The 16,298-nt window shown below is 28.9% G+C and overlaps 4 protein-coding genes across 4 annotated transcripts; 2 read left to right on the top strand and 2 right to left on the bottom strand.

Annotated features, from left to right (window-relative positions):
* Positions 1-841: 841 nt before the first annotated feature.
* LOC108577771 (zinc finger MYM-type protein 4) lies at positions 842-6,355 on the top strand. The gene is made up of 11 exons (XM_017940973.1): positions 842-2,995; positions 3,083-3,436; positions 3,513-4,348; positions 4,425-4,648; positions 4,734-4,969; positions 5,043-5,229; positions 5,299-5,424; positions 5,497-5,618; positions 5,714-5,861; positions 5,925-6,024; positions 6,114-6,355. Exons 1-11 carry the CDS (start codon positions 842-844, stop codon positions 6,286-6,288), a joined length of 4,662 nt encoding a protein of 1,553 aa, XP_017796462.1. The 3' UTR covers positions 6,289-6,355.
* A 357-nt stretch (positions 6,356-6,712) lies between these two features.
* On the bottom strand, positions 6,713-8,121 carry LOC108577746 (39S ribosomal protein L19, mitochondrial). Its single transcript, XM_017940938.1, has 4 exons — positions 7,963-8,121; positions 7,307-7,769; positions 6,949-7,224; positions 6,713-6,857 (listed from the first exon to the last, which is right to left on the bottom strand). The coding sequence occupies exons 1-4, from the start codon at positions 8,027-8,029 to the stop codon at positions 6,713-6,715; spliced, it is 951 nt and encodes a 316-aa protein (XP_017796427.1). The 5' UTR covers positions 8,030-8,121.
* A 717-nt stretch (positions 8,122-8,838) lies between these two features.
* Positions 8,839-9,960, top strand: LOC108577745. The gene has a single exon (XM_017940937.1). The coding sequence runs from the start codon at positions 8,839-8,841 to the stop codon at positions 9,958-9,960; it is 1,122 nt and encodes a 373-aa protein (XP_017796426.1).
* A 1,296-nt stretch (positions 9,961-11,256) lies between these two features.
* Positions 11,257-15,670, bottom strand: LOC108577744 (oxysterol-binding protein-related protein 9). Its single transcript, XM_017940936.1, has 13 exons — positions 15,527-15,670; positions 14,831-15,046; positions 14,504-14,734; positions 14,352-14,427; positions 14,198-14,287; positions 13,932-14,055; positions 13,763-13,851; positions 12,799-12,828; positions 12,560-12,722; positions 12,209-12,474; positions 11,740-12,134; positions 11,438-11,665; positions 11,257-11,349 (listed from the first exon to the last, which is right to left on the bottom strand). The coding sequence occupies exons 1-13, from the start codon at positions 15,632-15,634 to the stop codon at positions 11,257-11,259; spliced, it is 2,109 nt and encodes a 702-aa protein (XP_017796425.1). The 5' UTR covers positions 15,635-15,670.
* Positions 15,671-16,298: the final 628 nt, after the last annotated feature.

Genomic DNA, 16,298 nt, shown 5'->3' with positions numbered 1-16,298 from the left:
TACAATATTTTTGTAAAACGTTTAAAACTAGTAAAGAACAAAACAATATTCATAGCATAATTATGAGGACGCGGCTTTATTTGGTTTGGCTAAATAAAATTATGATCATATGTTGGTAGTGTACATGGATTACCGCCACGGCTGTAGTGTTTCGACAATGAATAAGGATTTATATTTTTAATTAAAATTGTGAAACGAAGTGCTATTTAGCATTGATAATAGAAAGGTGATATTTATTTTTTAACACCTGCGAATCTAAAATTATCGCCTGTTTTCAAATATAATCTTATGATTTTAACCAATATAAAATTATAAATTAGGCACAATATTTCAGTTTGAAATAACAAAATGCAATTCTTACTTTTGCCTTTATTTGCAAGATACTACCATTAGTTGTTATAAAATATAAATGTAGTCTTTCTTGTCTACTTTTATTTATGTTTTGCTTTTACTGTCAGATTTGATTAAATCGCAAGTGTAAAATACAATATGGCGAAGAGAAGCTACTTTTAACGATAACCTCAACTTTTTGTATAATGGTTTATTATGCTAGTACAAAGAAATGTGATATCAATTGTTTTTGAAAAACGTTTCATTGTTTCTCCTTGTTACTTAGTAGTTTCATTTTAACTGTAATCAATTTATCACATTTATTTCATTATATTTCTGTCATTCTGTGTATTAATATTTGTTTATATAATTCAAAATGAATTTATGCTTTTTACACATGTTAAATGAATGATAAATTTAACACATCATAATATTTTATTTATAATGCTCCTTATATTTTACAGTATTTATTAAAAATTATCATTTCAGATACTTAAATATATGAATTAGTATGGATTCTAATAGTGATATGGAGTTATCAATTAATCAGACTCAGAAGGATTCACATATAGAAAATGAAAATAAAGCTGAAGACACAACTGATTCAAACAAAAAAACAAATGTTTGTACAGATGAAATACAAGAATCATTAATTCTCAAAGGAGATGAAGAAATTGCTAATGTAAGTCAAGCTAATGAGAAAACAGATGGTATAGAAGATGAAGTGCAAGAAAAATTATCTGATGAAAATTCAAAAAGTATTAAAGTATCAAATACTGAATTGTGTCAAGAAAATGTTTCAGAAGAAGGTAACTTACAAGTGAACAAATTAAGCTTACAAGAAAGTAACATAAATGTAACAGTTACAGACTGCAATGATGTACAGTCAACTTTATATGAAAGTACTACAAAAACTGTTTCACAGGAAGAAAGTTCAGGAACATCAATAATATCCAACACCATAGACAAAGATGACACAGACAATTTACCAGATAGAACAGATACAATAGAACATGCAGAAGCTCAGAAATGTTTAGTGGATACTCCAGAGGAAACTGAAATTTTAGAAAGTGACAATGCTGAAGATACATGCAGTTTAAACTTAACAGAAAAAGAAATTGATGACAATGTTTTAGAAGATTCACAAACAAATAAGTTATTTCTTAATGAAAAAGATAATACAGATAATAAAAAGACTGATTCAAAAGGAACATTAGAAGATTGTGATAGAGATGTGGCAGAAAAAAATATTATAGAACCAGAAAATACAGAATTTGTACAGTTTTCTCAGGAAAAACATGGAGATGCACAAATGGAAAATCAATCTATAGATGCAGAAGATCCTTTTGGTGGAGATAATCTTACTGTTGAAAGTATAGAACCAATGGACACTGATGATCTGAATGAAACTGATATAAGTTTTTCTAAATTATGCAACCAAGCTGATGATTTACAAGATATTGTAAATAACAGGGAAAGCGATTTTAATAATGATAAGCCAGATGAAAATGAAGGAAACAAAAATATTCCTATTGATGTTTTACATTCTCCAGATACAATACAAAACACTGATAAGAATAGTAATGAAAATTCAGTTGATGCAGAACATAATGAAAATTTGAACACAGAAGATGTTACTTCAACTGAGAAATGTGATGCACAAAAAAAGAAAACTGTCAGTGACATGACATCAATGGATACTGAAGAAGAACAATCTAATGTTTTACCAGGACAAGATGATGAGTTATGTATTATTCCAGATAGTATGAAAGTAATAATTCCTGGACAAACGGAAAAATCAAACTCTAATAACAAAGAATCTCTACATGAAAGTAGTCATGAACACAGTGAAGTTCAAGAAACTTGTTCGAATAATGAACCAAAGACTGATGCAAATGAAAGTTTGCAGCAAACTTTAAAAGAATCAAATACTCTAAATGAAAATAGTGTAGCAGAAGCAGAAGCAGAAGATGTTCAAGCAGAGAAAGATTCAACTAGTACAGTTACAACTACCACTGCAGATGTTATTAACATTGACGAAGAGTCAAAAAATTCTGAAATTGAAGAAATCACAACAAAAGAAATTTGCAAACAGTGTAATGAAGAGAAATCATGTAAGATTAAAGTAAAAATTGGTTTTGATGCATACAATGTGTGTTCAAAAACTTGTAAGGCATTATTCAAAGTTGCTAATAATAGGGCTATGGATATACCCAGTGATGGAGTCAATTCTAAGAGAGAGAAACGTTGTGCAAACTGTTTACTGATTGTTGAACCTAATGATGAACGTAATCTTTCTTGGGAAACAATGGAATTCTGTAATGAGGAATGTTTAGGTAAATTTCAAACAAAATATGGAAGTTATTGTAGAAACTGCAATGGTTCAGTACAGGCAGTAAGTTTAGGAAAATACTGTGTGCGATTTGGCTATGATGTTAGACAGTTTTGTTGCTCTACATGTTTAGAGGAGTTCAAAAAAGGCTTAAAGGTGTGTAGTTATTGTCTAAAAGATATAAGTTCCAGTACAGAAGGATTTCTTGCACCAGTTGGTGATAAAGGACAATTTAAAGATTTTTGTACTCAAGATTGTATGGAAAAATATTCAAAAATGAGTTCTGTTGAACCCCCAAATATGGAAACAAAATGTTGCAGTGTTTGCCAAGAAGTAAGAAAGCATTTTCTTCCTTTATACCTACATTTTCAACATAAAATATAAAAGTTTTCTAAATTAACATTATGTCCTTTACAACAGGAAAAAGTTGTTCATTGTGAAGTACAAATAGACAGATCTGATCCAGTAGCTATTTGCAGTGAACCATGTTTTGCAGCATTTAAATTTGTGAAAAAGGTTGATCCTGATCAGTGTTCTACTTGCAAAAAATTTTTTGAATTACCTAACAAAAAAAGTTCTGTTGTATTTTACGAGAACGAGGCTCATATGTTTTGCTCGAAAACTTGCTTAAACATATTTATTATTACCAATAGGAAAATTGTTCCTTGTAACTGGTGCAAAGTAAAAAAATATAATTTTGACATGATTAAAAAGGAATTAAAAACAGGTCAAGTGATGATGATGTGCAGTTTAAATTGTTTAACGTTGTATCAGGTAATGAGCGATTACATATTTTTTCTGCGAAAAAATTTGATAAATGAAACTGATTTTCATTTTATTTTCCATATAGGTTTCTATTAACGCAGTTTCAGCGAAACGAATAAATTGTGACTTCTGCAGGGAATTCTCTCAAGCACAGTATCATTTAACAATGTCAGATGCAACAATACGAAACTTTTGTTCATATCATTGTGTAATGAACTTCCAAGCTCAGTATACGAAATCTCCTATTACAATACCGACGGGGGACGATCCTGTGCCTACTGGTATGCCTAAAAGAACATTACCGCAGAGAAACGCAAATTCGAACAATCAGAAGGCTAGTGATATACAAAACAAAAAGAACATGCCTGTAATTTCTTCTGTGACAAGTTTAGCCGCAATAAGAAATGGACAATCCAGTCCAACGACGCAACAGAACAATGTAAATAACATGGTAGTACCTTCAGTTGCTATCAGTCAAAATCAGACACCACAAGTAATTTATAAGCAACACGTTATAACGAGACCGCCAAGTCCAGTCCAAATTCACAATAAAACAACTCAATGTAAACCTGTGATGCACACGAAAGGAGTTTCAGTACGTCCACATCCTTGTACAAAAGCTACGCAAACAGACGGAGTTCAACAAGCAGTTGTACCGATACCAGTTCCAATTTATGTTCCATTTCCAGTACACATGTATTCCATGCCTTTCCCAGTTCCAGTACCTTTTCCATTACCAATTCCTGTACCTATTTTTATACCTACAACAAGAAATAGTGCTAAGGGAATATTTAAAGAGATTAAAAGAATACAGGAAAAAATACCAGCAGATCCTTTCGAAGCTGAACTTCTAATGATGGCAGAAATGGTTGCAACGGAGAAAAAAACTAACGAGACTGATTCGGATTCAGCAGATGATAGGTAAATTTATTGTTAGTAATTTTTAGTAAATTCTTTCTGTTTTCTTTCCTTTTTCCTATTTTTCGTTTTCGTACAGAGATGAAGATACTGGCGATCGTGATCATTCACACAGTGGAGATTTCAGTCCAGAAGGAGTTGATTCTAGTAATACATTTGGCGATGACATGTTACAAATGGCTTTAAAAATGGCAACTGGAGAATTGGACGAGCCAGCTGTTGATTTAGAAGCTGCTTTAACTCCAAACACAATCACTGCTACGCAAGCACCAGCGCAACCAGATACAACTATGGAAAGCGATGGTAGCAAAAGTATTTTTGTACATGTAGAAAGTAAAGATGTAAATTTAAATAGGAATTAACGATTCAGTTTTTACCTACAATTTAGTTCAATCGGAGCGATTAATCGTTTCCTCTCGGGGAAGAAAGCGAATGGTCCCATATAAGCCACGATCTACTCCAAATAAGCGAGGAAGACGTGTATCTGGCACAAACGATATGCCTTTGATGCCACCTCCTGAACCCCAGCCTCCGCCTCAACCGAGAATTATAGAACCCATAGAAAAACCAGATGCTAATATGGCACTCAAGTATACTTTCGGTGTTAACGCATGGAGACAATGGGTAAATGAAATATATTATAATTTCAATTTTAATCGAAAACTGAGATTAGGAATGATCCATTGTTTAAAAACAGGTAGTTGCAAAAAATGCTGAATTAGAAAAACAAAGTACACCATTGAGAAAAATGAAATTATTTAAAACAGATCTTTTGCAACTCACAGCAGATGAATTAAATTATTCATTATGCCTCTTTGTGAAAGAAGTTAGAAAACCAAATGGAGCAGAATATGCTCCTGACACGATATATTATCTCTGTTTAGGTAAATGTATCACTCACTTCCATTAATTGAAGAATGCTTTTAGTTACTTACAATAGCTTCATGTTACAGGAATACAGCAGTATTTATTTGAAAATAATAGAATAGATAACATTTTCACGGATTCATATTACGAAAGATTTACAGACTGTTTAAACGAAGTTGCAAAGAAATTTTCTGTTCTTTATAATGATGCACGTAAGTTAATTTGTACTTTCGAAATTGATGTACAATTACTTATGTAATAAATAAAATACTCATTTCTCGTAGAATATATTGTTACAAGGGTCGAAGAAGAACATTTATGGGAATGTAAGCAGTTAGGTGCTCATTCTCCTCATGTCCTTTTAAGCACTCTAATGTTTTTTAATACCAAGCACTTTAATCTTGTAGTATGTATAAATTATTGTGATTTATTATATACATGTTAATATGAATATATTAAAAGGATCAAAATTTAACATAAATATGAATGAATATCGTTTAGACAGTAGAAGAGCACATGCAGCTATCATTTTCTCATATCATGAAGCATTGGAAACGTAATCCTGCTGCACAACCTACTGCAACAACAGGGAAAGTTCCAGGTTCTAGAAATGTTCTTCTTCGTTTTTATCCACCACAATCAGCATTGGGTTAGTATCAAGTAATTTGTATACTAAAAGAAATAAAATTATAAATTTTCAACTTCTTTTCAGAAGGCAATTCACGTAAAAAGAAGGTATATGAGCAGCAAGAAAATGAGGAAAATCCATTAAGGTGTCCAGTTAAATTATACGAGTTTTATTTGTCTAAATGGTACATTTACTTTTTTAATAGGAAAAAACTAAATACACATACTATACGAATAAAAAGTATAATTGATTCAGTTGTACTACCATTTTTAGCCCAGAAAGTGTCAAGACTCGAAATGATGTGTTCTATTTACTACCTGAAAGAAGTTGTGTGCCAGATAGTCCAGTATGGTATTCAACATCACCACTGGCTAAGGAACATCTCATAAAAATGTTATATCGTATTAAAATGGTTAAAGAAATTAATGTGGCATTATTAACTAGTTAATTTTACGTTCGCATATTTATCTTCTCCCCGTTAATTCGGATAACGTAATATAAAGAAAAAAAAGATAATTGTTCCCTTATACATCAGATAAGAATGTTCGAAGAATGATCTGTAGTCACTGAAATTTTATAATTTCTATTGTATATTTTTCACTTCCTAATAAAACAAAAGAACTTATTATTGAAAATTTTTTAACTACATCTTTTATGTGCAATAAAATTAATCTGCAGTCAGCAACATATCGAATTGAAGGCGTTATTGCAACCAAAATATGGTATATACGTACTTAACTTACATATTTATATCTAATTTTTTTTTTCTCTTTTCTTTCAAGTAATTAGTGGAAGTTACATAAAAATAATATATATAAATCAGAATTTTTTTTATGACGTAAAACTAGAAAATGTGAATATTTATTTGTAACTTATACAAGAGGTTTATCTTTATCTTTTTTCTGTCGATCTAGTATATTCTTGCGTGTTAATAAGTTTTTCTGTACTTCCAAATGACGAAGTTCCGTGTATACATCTGCAAATATTTCAACTTGTTCTTCTTCTGGAATAGTTTCCCTAATAAAGCATTAAAAATATATATTTAAATGCATTTGCTTCAGAGTAATAAATGTAAAACTTCTGTAGTTATAATATTGCTGAATTTTACCTATAGGTTTTCATTAAATCATATTTTTCCCATGGTTTAGCAACAGCTGCTGCTTTCCTTTGACGCTTTCGACTAACAACTAAATCTTTAATTCCTTTTAAATTTTTACGTTCCCATTTTTCCAACCATGGTGGCGAATTAAGTGGGACTTTCATTTCATTCAGGAGAACAAATCCTGCAGGTTTTAAATCTGCTTCCATATCAGAAGGAAAGGTACTATATTCTAATGGTGCATCTCTAAGATAAAGTAATTCATTATCTAATCTTTTTTCTAACCTGTAAGTAAAAGAAAGTTTAAGTATTCATATATATTTTATTTATCCTAAACGGTATTTGACCTTAATTAATTTGTATTTACCTCAAACAATCAATTTTTTGAATGGTAGGATCATATAAATTATAGTTTATTTCTATACTTTCTCCATTTATAACATTTCTTAAAATAAATGAAGTACGTAATCCAGAACCCTCTCTTAATATGCATATGCCAACAAATTTATTTATTTTTCCTGGTGCATGTTGATCAGAATGCGTTACTGCTAATATAGAGCCAACATAAAATTCAGGAATATTTAATACTGCCCTTCTAGCCAACATATCCATTCGTTCTAATTTTTCTCTCAAAGAGTTACGATATATTGGATTCGGATCTGGTAAAAATTCAGGGTAAATAAATCTATAATTTGCATAAGGTGATGACTCTTTATCGGTTTGTTTTTGAAGATCGTCATTTTCGTTCAATGGTTCAGGTTTGGTTTGTGCCGAAGTTGAAAGCAGTTTTGCTTCCTTGCCTAGAAAGGATAATGTAACATCTACATAAACTAAAATAAAGAATATTAGTTTTAATACTCATGCATAAATTGTAATGCGAATGGTAATGAATCATTTCTTACATTAATAATTAATAAACAATGCGCTGTTTAAACTACTTGTACAATAAAGTATTAAATATAAAATTCTACATATATTAATTACATAAAGCAGTATATCAAAATAAATAACAATATAACATACCCAATATTTTGACAAGACTTAATTTTTGCCATATCTTATGAGATAAAAATTTTCTGGAAACAATCATATTTCAATAATAACTTTAATTTGTTTTCTTACATTCATACACTATTTTAGGTTATTTTGTAGTTAAAATTTTTTCCGATAGATAACAGTACTTTGGTATTTAAGGTACAATGCATAAAAAGCGATGTTTCCAATACAATACAGATTGACCCTTAAGAAATATACATTAAGTGGCACGTGGTCTATTAAGTGAAAACGTTCCTATTACATTATAAATTGTAATTATTTACTTTTCCATTTAGAGTATTTAAAAATGTTACTGTTGAAAATAATCAGGCTTAGGCTACAACCACAATAAATCGTATATTTTACTCCGGTAAATTATATTTATTGCATGGTCGTACACTTTGACAGTTATAATTGTTTATTGCAAAATTTTACACAATTTTAATATTTTATAAATATTAATTTATAAAAATTCAATGTTTTAGGTACGTTAACAATGATGCCAGAATATGTCTGAAATGAAGATTAGTATGAATTAAGAAATCATATTGTAAAATGTGAAATCACTAAAATTTTAGCCTGTCAAATATTTTAAAGGTAAAACTATTAAAACTTTCTTTGATTTTAACTTACGTATAACTTGTAGAATACAAATTGGCCATAATCTAAGTTCAAAATTTATTTTTAGGTCTATTAAAGTATAATCTTTTTATTGACTTACCTCTTTGTAATGAAAAAAAAAGAGCTAAATATATGAAATCATGTGTACTAAATTGAATTTGAAGCAATGACAACAAGCAATTAAATTCTTTTCTACCTAATTGAAGAGTTGTAATTAAAATTTTTTAATTAATATTTTCTAATATGATAGAATCTATAACATTGGAACTAAGACCCAGACTTCAAGTATGCAATGCTTTTATTCATTTAAATAAAAAAGTAAATTCAACAAGGATTGAAATAAAACTATCAGAAGAAAGTATAACAATAACAGTAGAAAATAATACAGTAAACTTTTTAACAAAATGTGTTAAATTAATACCAAATTCGTTATCAACGTTAAATATACTAAATAATTGGATTTGTTTTCGTGCTCAAACAAAGTCTGATTCTATTTTTGGGTCTTTTAAGACTCAAATAATCACTAGTTCAACATTAAGTATTAACTCTTTAAACAATACTTCAAAAAATACTCCAAAAAATATTGAATTATTCAATGTAGATAAATGCAATATCATGTGCACTTGTTGTAAAAATATTCTCTCTAAGACAATGTGTATCAAAAGGGTATTACCCATACCAGACATGTATTATGATCCAAGTGAATGGTTTTGCTGTAAACATAATCATGACAACAGTATCCAAAATTTAATTCCATCAGAATCTGATATTTTTTATGGACAACTTTTCTTCATCATTCATAAAAGTTTGTTTAATCATAACTTAAAAATAGATGAAGATGTTATAGTTTGTAACAGATGTTTACAATATTTGGGAAAAATTCATACAAATAGTTCACTTAAATTATGGAGTTGTACTGTGGACTATAATTTATTAAATAGCTCAAAAATAAAGAATGCAACAGATCCCTTTAATGATTTTTTAATAGCTATTAAAACTTCAATGACTGGCATGAATGGTGAAGAAATAGTTTTGCAATCTTTTGTAGGAAAAGACACTCACTCTCTCATTTTGAAACCAATGGATTGGCATTTAAATTTAATGACTGAACCTAAAATAATTTTACATGACAATGTTATAACTTTACAAAGAGTATCAGTTGTTAAAGTATTATATAAGTATGAAACAACTAAAAATATGACTGATTCTGTAAATAAAACCTATTGTGAAGTAAGCTTTTTAGTAATAAGAACAGGTCTAGAACATTTGTTAATGTCAACAAAACGATTTCCACAGCTTCATAGAGCTGCATCTGATTTTTATATTGGACACATATGTTTAGAAGATCCTGTAAATGAAACATAATTATACTTTTTTTGTATTTTCAGGATATTGGAAATTCTGATTTTTGCATAAAAAGTTTTCACTTTTGAGTACAAATAAGAATTTCATAATAACTGTAATTTATATTGAGAATGTATATATTGTTTTAATGCATGAATAAAGTTTTATTTTATCAAAAATTTACATATTTATTTATATATTACATATATTGTAAATAGGAATATTTTACAATGTTGATTTATTTACTGCTGTCTATGTTAATAAAATTTAAGTAAAGAATTATAAATCACGATTTCATCTGTTTTAATATAAATACATTGAATATTATTAAATGTAACTAATGTCGTTTAGATATTTTAATACTTTATGTTTAACCGAGCAATAACGAAAAATCTTATACATAAAAAACTGCAGGAAATATTTATATGTATTTACATTATGTAAATGCTGTTTGTTATATCCAATGAAAGTTAAGAAAAAACGGTTATGTACACATATGTAATGTACATAGTATATATTATTTTTACAATTATGAATACAATTGTCCGTTTTTCAGATTTGTTAGTTAAGTTATTCGAAAAATTAATTAGAAATAATTATTTAAAAATATTTGAAAATAAATATTCAATAACGTATATAATTATTGTGGAATGAACTCACAATTTATGAGACATTCTATAAGAAAAAACTTTTTTAGTTAGAGAAATTTGAATGTATGATAGTGTTTGTTTTTCATTAATGATACTCTGAGAATATGTAGTATACTACTGGAAATGATTGAACAGATTAAGGGAACATGCCTTACATTTGGTCTATTATTACTTAATTAAATTTATGTTTTATTTGTGTTGTATGATGCTAAATTGCACTTCCACTCTCATTAATACAGACTATAAAGGTTCTAATATCAAGATTATTACTTTTATGTCTGTATATTATTTGACAGTACATAAGCTTGTAAATCGATGTCCACATACAATACATGGCACAATACTATAGGAATTTTTTTCTTCTTTAATACAACAGCTATCAGTAGCAATATGTTATAAAAAAATAATGTGCCAGCTATCAAAATACGTATATACCTTTTTGAATGAAACTTTAATATAGTATACCACTTTAATATTTGCTATTGTACTTAATCAGGTTTTTGTAAAAAACAAAATTTTAAAGGAAAGAATTTATAATATCTTTCAGTTGTGTTTTCTCATAGCACAGAGTCATTAGGCTTAAAAATGGCGAATCAATCATATGTGTTAGGCCTTAAAGTTCTAGTACTGTGCAATATCTAAAATTTCAACAAATCATATTATAGATTTATGTTGCAGCCACTTGATCGGTATAAGAATGTAGTCTGTCTGCAAGAGGTTTCATGTATACCCAACTACCGTCTTTGGTTTCTTTGAACAGCTATTAAGAGACAAAACATTATATAATCTGTTGGAACAAATATAAAAAAATATGAAACTCTGAAAAAAAAAAAGAAAAAAAAATGTACCTTAGTTTGCCAATTAACATTATTTTCCTTTCTGATACGCGCTTCATCCCGTTGTTTTTGTTCAATTGCACATTTCGCTGCGGTTGCCTTTTCCATATCATTAATTCTTAATCCAACAGTTACGTCCCGCCAAACTTTTCGTGATTCATGTTCTTCTTGTTCACAAATTGGTTTTACTAATTTTCTTTGAGTGTGAAGTTCTTTGACATCCGCAAATATTTCAGTTTTCTATAAACATTGAATTTATGAAATGAGATAAAAAGTTAATATTCTTTATACTTTTTATATTTTTTTATACTTACTCCATCTGCCCACTTTGCTTCCATAGCACCACTCCATTCTCCATTTATAACAACAAATGGTTTTTTATCTCCTGGTTGCATAACTTGGCAAGTAATTCGATTACGTTTACCACCATAAAAAGGTTTTGTCAAGAATTCTACAGTAGCATGAAAGCCAGTTTGTACACAATGTATAGTTGCTGTACCTCCTAATTCTATCCATGGTACAGTAAGAATAGATCTGCCATAACCATTTGGAAAAGTTAACACATATTCCTCTCCATGTTGTGATACAGTTACCCAACCCTTCCCAACATTATGTACTCCTATACTCAATCCAAGAAATTTGCTCTTTGTCCATACATGAGCACCAAAACTAATTTTTTTTGCATAATGTTCAGCATAAAATGCACTTACTACAACACAAATATTATTATTTTACCCAAACAAATGTTTCTAAAGCATTTTAACAAATACAGAAAAGACTTACTGGGAGGGTGATGAGATACTTGTTCAGCAATAAAGGAAAGTTGATTTTCTTTGCACCAAGGTAAAGGACCTTCAACAACTAGTTTCGAATCATTTGAGCTATCAACAATATCACTAGGAATATCCCAATGACATCGAAACATTTCACCTAATATTGGATTATATGGTTTTTTAGCTACACCTGATTTGCGACCAGCATGGAAACTGCATAAATACCAACGAACTACTTGAACCATTCTATCCTTGGGAGTAGACATATCTGCTATGCTAAAATATGCAATGCAGTAATATACCAAAAGCTTCGATATCTCTAATAATCATGTACAGTAGTTGATTAGTTAATAGAATATACCTCACAAATTGATCTGGGTGTGTAAAATAATCTGCATACATTTCTAGAAGCGACCTGCGCTCCAAAATAAACGTAGGTAATGCCACTTTTGTTAAATCCATACCAATTTTTACTTGAGATAAAAGATGAGTTACAACGGATCCATGAGATTCCATAGAATCCACTAAAAAGCAACACAGATATAAATATTTAATATTATTTCAATGATTTAAAAATTTATTATTATAATAATTACTAACTTTCTGTTTCGCTTTCTTCTTCGTAAAGGGCTGTAACATTTAACATAATTTTATAACAATAATTCATAAAAACTAACATTTAGTACAATTAATGGGGGTTGTGATGACATTTGTCAATTTAAAATCTTAAATGCAAAAACTACAGTAGAAATATTCATAAATTGCAAGGACTACATTAAATTTATAAAAATTGTTATGTGTATTTTATTATGTTTAAAAGACTTACTGTTTGAATCTGCACCCAGCATATTGAGTTTTTGTAAAATACCAGCTAATATCCATTTCTAAATACTTTCATTATATGAAATTGATTATACGCGACACAAACGTCGTTTTCGAAGGAACGAAGTTCTCGAAGATAAAAAAACTATTTGAAGTTGATTAAATTTTTCTTTTTTTAACTGTGCCATACTATAAAACATGCACACTAGATTTTAATTGCAAATTTGATAAGATTTTACGATAACACGATAATTCACGTGTCATGTAAGATACCCTTTAAAATCAATAATTGCAGTTGCGGGTAAGGTCGACTGGTACAAACCTGCATTATCGATGATAAGGAATACAATTTTTTGGTTTTTTAATAGTTCGCAATTCCCTCCTGGTTTAAGTTATTTTTATTTCACTATATTCTGTTTGATATTCTTAGTTTTTAAATGTAGATATATTTATTACAAATAATTAACAAAAATAATAAGAACTATTCTAATATATTTGAATAAATCTCTTAATTTTGTTAAATATTTGTATATTTTCTTTGTATTTTAATTCACATTTTTCATTAAAATTTTTTCTTTAATTTTAAATCGTAAAACGTTACTGTATACAAACACATAATAAAGGCTTAAAATATAATATGTATATACAAAGAAAAATCAATTGTGCATCAAAATTTTATTTTATATTTCCCAAACAATATGAAACATAAATCTTTAAATATTTAATATAGAGTATTACTTACCATCATAATCAACTGATCCATCGCCTTTTGTAGGAGGTAACGGTGCTTGCTTCCGATTTTCACTAGAAATATCGCTATCCCGTCTTCTACTAAATCAGATAATCATAAAATATATCATGCATAGTTTAATTTCATATTTAAAAATCTATGAATCCCAATAGATGCTTACATAGTAATATGATTTTGTATTGCAGAAGGAGGTGATATTTCGTCTGCTGCATCATAATAATCTTCATCTTCATCCGAAGATGAATAAGAAAATTGCGGTACAGGAAGATCTCTATCCACAACAGCTTTACAAGTAAAAATCATTAAAAATACACATTTAAAATCCATATTTCCACATTTAACAATTTCATTTTTTTTTATGTTATATCTTAATAGTTTATCATTTATTTGAAATTCATTGCATATAAATATGGAAAGGTACATTACCGTTTGGTAATGTAGGTATCCTTGCCTCTACACACTCAGAACCTAATTCAATTCCAGTCTGTACAGTTGCATCTGGTTCTCTAGCAGCAACTAAAATTTAATCCATTATAAATATTTTATTACATGCGCATTTTAGAGAAATATAAATACATACCATGAGATAAAGGAGATGAAACGTGTACTGAATCAGTGGGCCCTCTATATATTCCATTTACAGGTATTGCTGTATTCTAAAAGTATTAAATGTATAAAAATTTATTATAAAACCCATTAAAACAGGGTATTGTACTTATATTGAGTTTCTACCTTTGCAATTTGTAACTGAACAATTGTATGTTTAACAGAATTAAGCATTGCATTGGCTTGAGTCAAAACTGCTGCATATTTTTCTTGCTTTTCTTCGTCTTCTGTAGCAACAGTTCTTTGTTTTAATTCAATTAATTTTATTTGATCAATTAACAATTGAAGATAAGCATCTGCTTCAGCAACTTTGCGATCAAAATCTTGCTTGGGAGGAGATTTTTTGGGATCCCATCTCTAAAATAATAATATGAATTTTACTTAATCAATCATTATACAAGAATTAAAATAAATCTAGTTTCTCTTCTCTTCATAATATTTAAGCAATTATACAGCATATGAATGACGTAATATAGTATCTTCTAAAGCACGAATCCAACGTTCCCGTTCTTCTGCATTTCGTGTTTGAAAATGAAATGTTTTTGGATCATCTTTATATGATGATGTAGTAATTGTAAAGGTGCTATCATCTTCATCATCAATACCTATAATAGCACCTCTTAAACGTACACATCCTCTACGTGCTCCTCTCATCATCTTCTCTTTACTCTGTAATATCATTGAAATTAAGATTTGAGCATTTGTGTTTAATTGCCATATATTATAATTATTCAAAATAAAATTTTTACATGATATCAACTATTTAAGTAATTATGCAATATTAGTCATTGACAACTGAGTTAAAATTGATGTAACATGAAAATATTCATAGTGATAATACATTATTTTCAAGCATAATGTATGTTTATCATATAAAATTGATAAGTACTTTCTTTAAGTGTAAATTGATAACTTAAATCTTAGAGATCAGCTGATTATGACAGATGTATGAGGTTTTAAAAAGCTATAAATAACACTTTGTAGAACAACAATAAATTAACCAATTAATGGTATAAACTAAAATGTGTCTTAAATTGCAATTTTGAATTACTCGTTAAATAATTTTTTTAAAAGAAAATGGGGTGTAACCTGTTAATGACATAACGAATGAACATTAAAGACAATAGTGTAATATTAAAAAACTCTGACCGTATAATATGACAAAAGACCAGCATTATCGTCTAAAACGAACCAACGATATTGCCATCCATTAACAACATTTGTCCATTTGCTAAGTGAACCTTCCATCGTCGACATTGTTATTTGTTGCTCACTGTTATTCGCAAATGTATGTGTATGCTTACTTCTATTATGTATATATACATATGTATGAATATATGTATAAAGAAAGAGGGGAAAGCGAGTCAGAGAGAGAAAGTGAGAGAGAGAGAGAGAGAGAGAGAGAGAGAGAGAAAGAGAGAATTTTGCGTATGAATGTGTATGTACATACGTATAGGCACGTATGCTGTATGAATGTATAGAAAGGTAACTCAATAAGAAGGTTGACATAAGACGAATTTTCAAATATTTTTATTCAGTTAAAGTTAAGTGGTGTAACATTTAAAAAACCATTGTCAAACGCCGTACGTTTAATACATTTAATCCTCTAAATAATTTAAATATTTATTTGTTTTTATTCGACAGACATAACAAAGGAAACAGGTTCCTTTTTGACAGAAGGCGATTCTATTTAAAAGAAACCTATTCGCACCGGTTTGCTTATCATTCTAGTTACTTCTTGTGGTCTACGATTATGAAAGATTATATTACTATAATAATAAAATAATGATTACAGCGTGTAGTAGCGAAAAATTGTATAAATAATCCATAGTAATATTAATACAATGACGAATTTTACATTTAACGAACAAATAACTAATTAAATAAACAATTTACTCTTGGCCTGAGTAAATAATAAGAA

This window comes from Habropoda laboriosa, unplaced genomic scaffold (genome assembly GCF_001263275.1).
Source record: "Habropoda laboriosa isolate 0110345459 unplaced genomic scaffold, ASM126327v1 scaffold816, whole genome shotgun sequence".
NCBI classification, from domain to species: domain Eukaryota; kingdom Metazoa; phylum Arthropoda; class Insecta; order Hymenoptera; family Apidae; genus Habropoda; species Habropoda laboriosa.
Note: the sequence above shows the minus strand (reverse complement) of the source record. Positions and strands in the feature narration are given on the sequence as shown.

Excerpts from the sequence above, each read along its gene's own strand:
- LOC108577771 (XM_017940973.1), top strand. The coding sequence starts at position 842 with ATGGATTCTAATAGTGATATGGAGTTATCAATTAATCAGACTCAGAAG. Across the intron at positions 4,970-5,042 it reads TTAACGCATGGAGACAATGG|GTAGTTGCAAAAAATGCTGA; the intron begins GTAAATGAAATA and ends GTTTAAAAACAG. Across the intron at positions 5,425-5,496 it reads TGTTCTTTATAATGATGCAC|AATATATTGTTACAAGGGTC; the intron begins GTAAGTTAATTT and ends CATTTCTCGTAG.
- LOC108577746 (XM_017940938.1), bottom strand. The coding sequence starts at position 8,029 with ATGATTGTTTCCAGAAAATTTTTATCTCATAAGATATGGCAAAAATTA. Across the intron at positions 7,770-7,962 it reads AAGTCTTGTCAAAATATTGG|TTTATGTAGATGTTACATTA; the intron begins GTATGTTATATT and ends TCTTTATTTTAG. Across the intron at positions 6,858-6,948 it reads GATTTAATGAAAACCTATAG|GGAAACTATTCCAGAAGAAG; the intron begins GTAAAATTCAGC and ends ATGCTTTATTAG.
- LOC108577745 (XM_017940937.1), top strand. The coding sequence starts at position 8,839 with ATGATAGAATCTATAACATTGGAACTAAGACCCAGACTTCAAGTATGC.
- LOC108577744 (XM_017940936.1), bottom strand. The coding sequence starts at position 15,634 with ATGTCGACGATGGAAGGTTCACTTAGCAAATGGACAAATGTTGTTAAT. Across the intron at positions 12,829-13,762 it reads TGGATCAGTTGATTATGATG|CCCTTTACGAAGAAGAAAGC; the intron begins GTAAGTAATACT and ends TAAATGTTACAG. Across the intron at positions 11,350-11,437 it reads ATGTTAATTGGCAAACTAAG|CTGTTCAAAGAAACCAAAGA; the intron begins GTACATTTTTTT and ends GTCTCTTAATAG.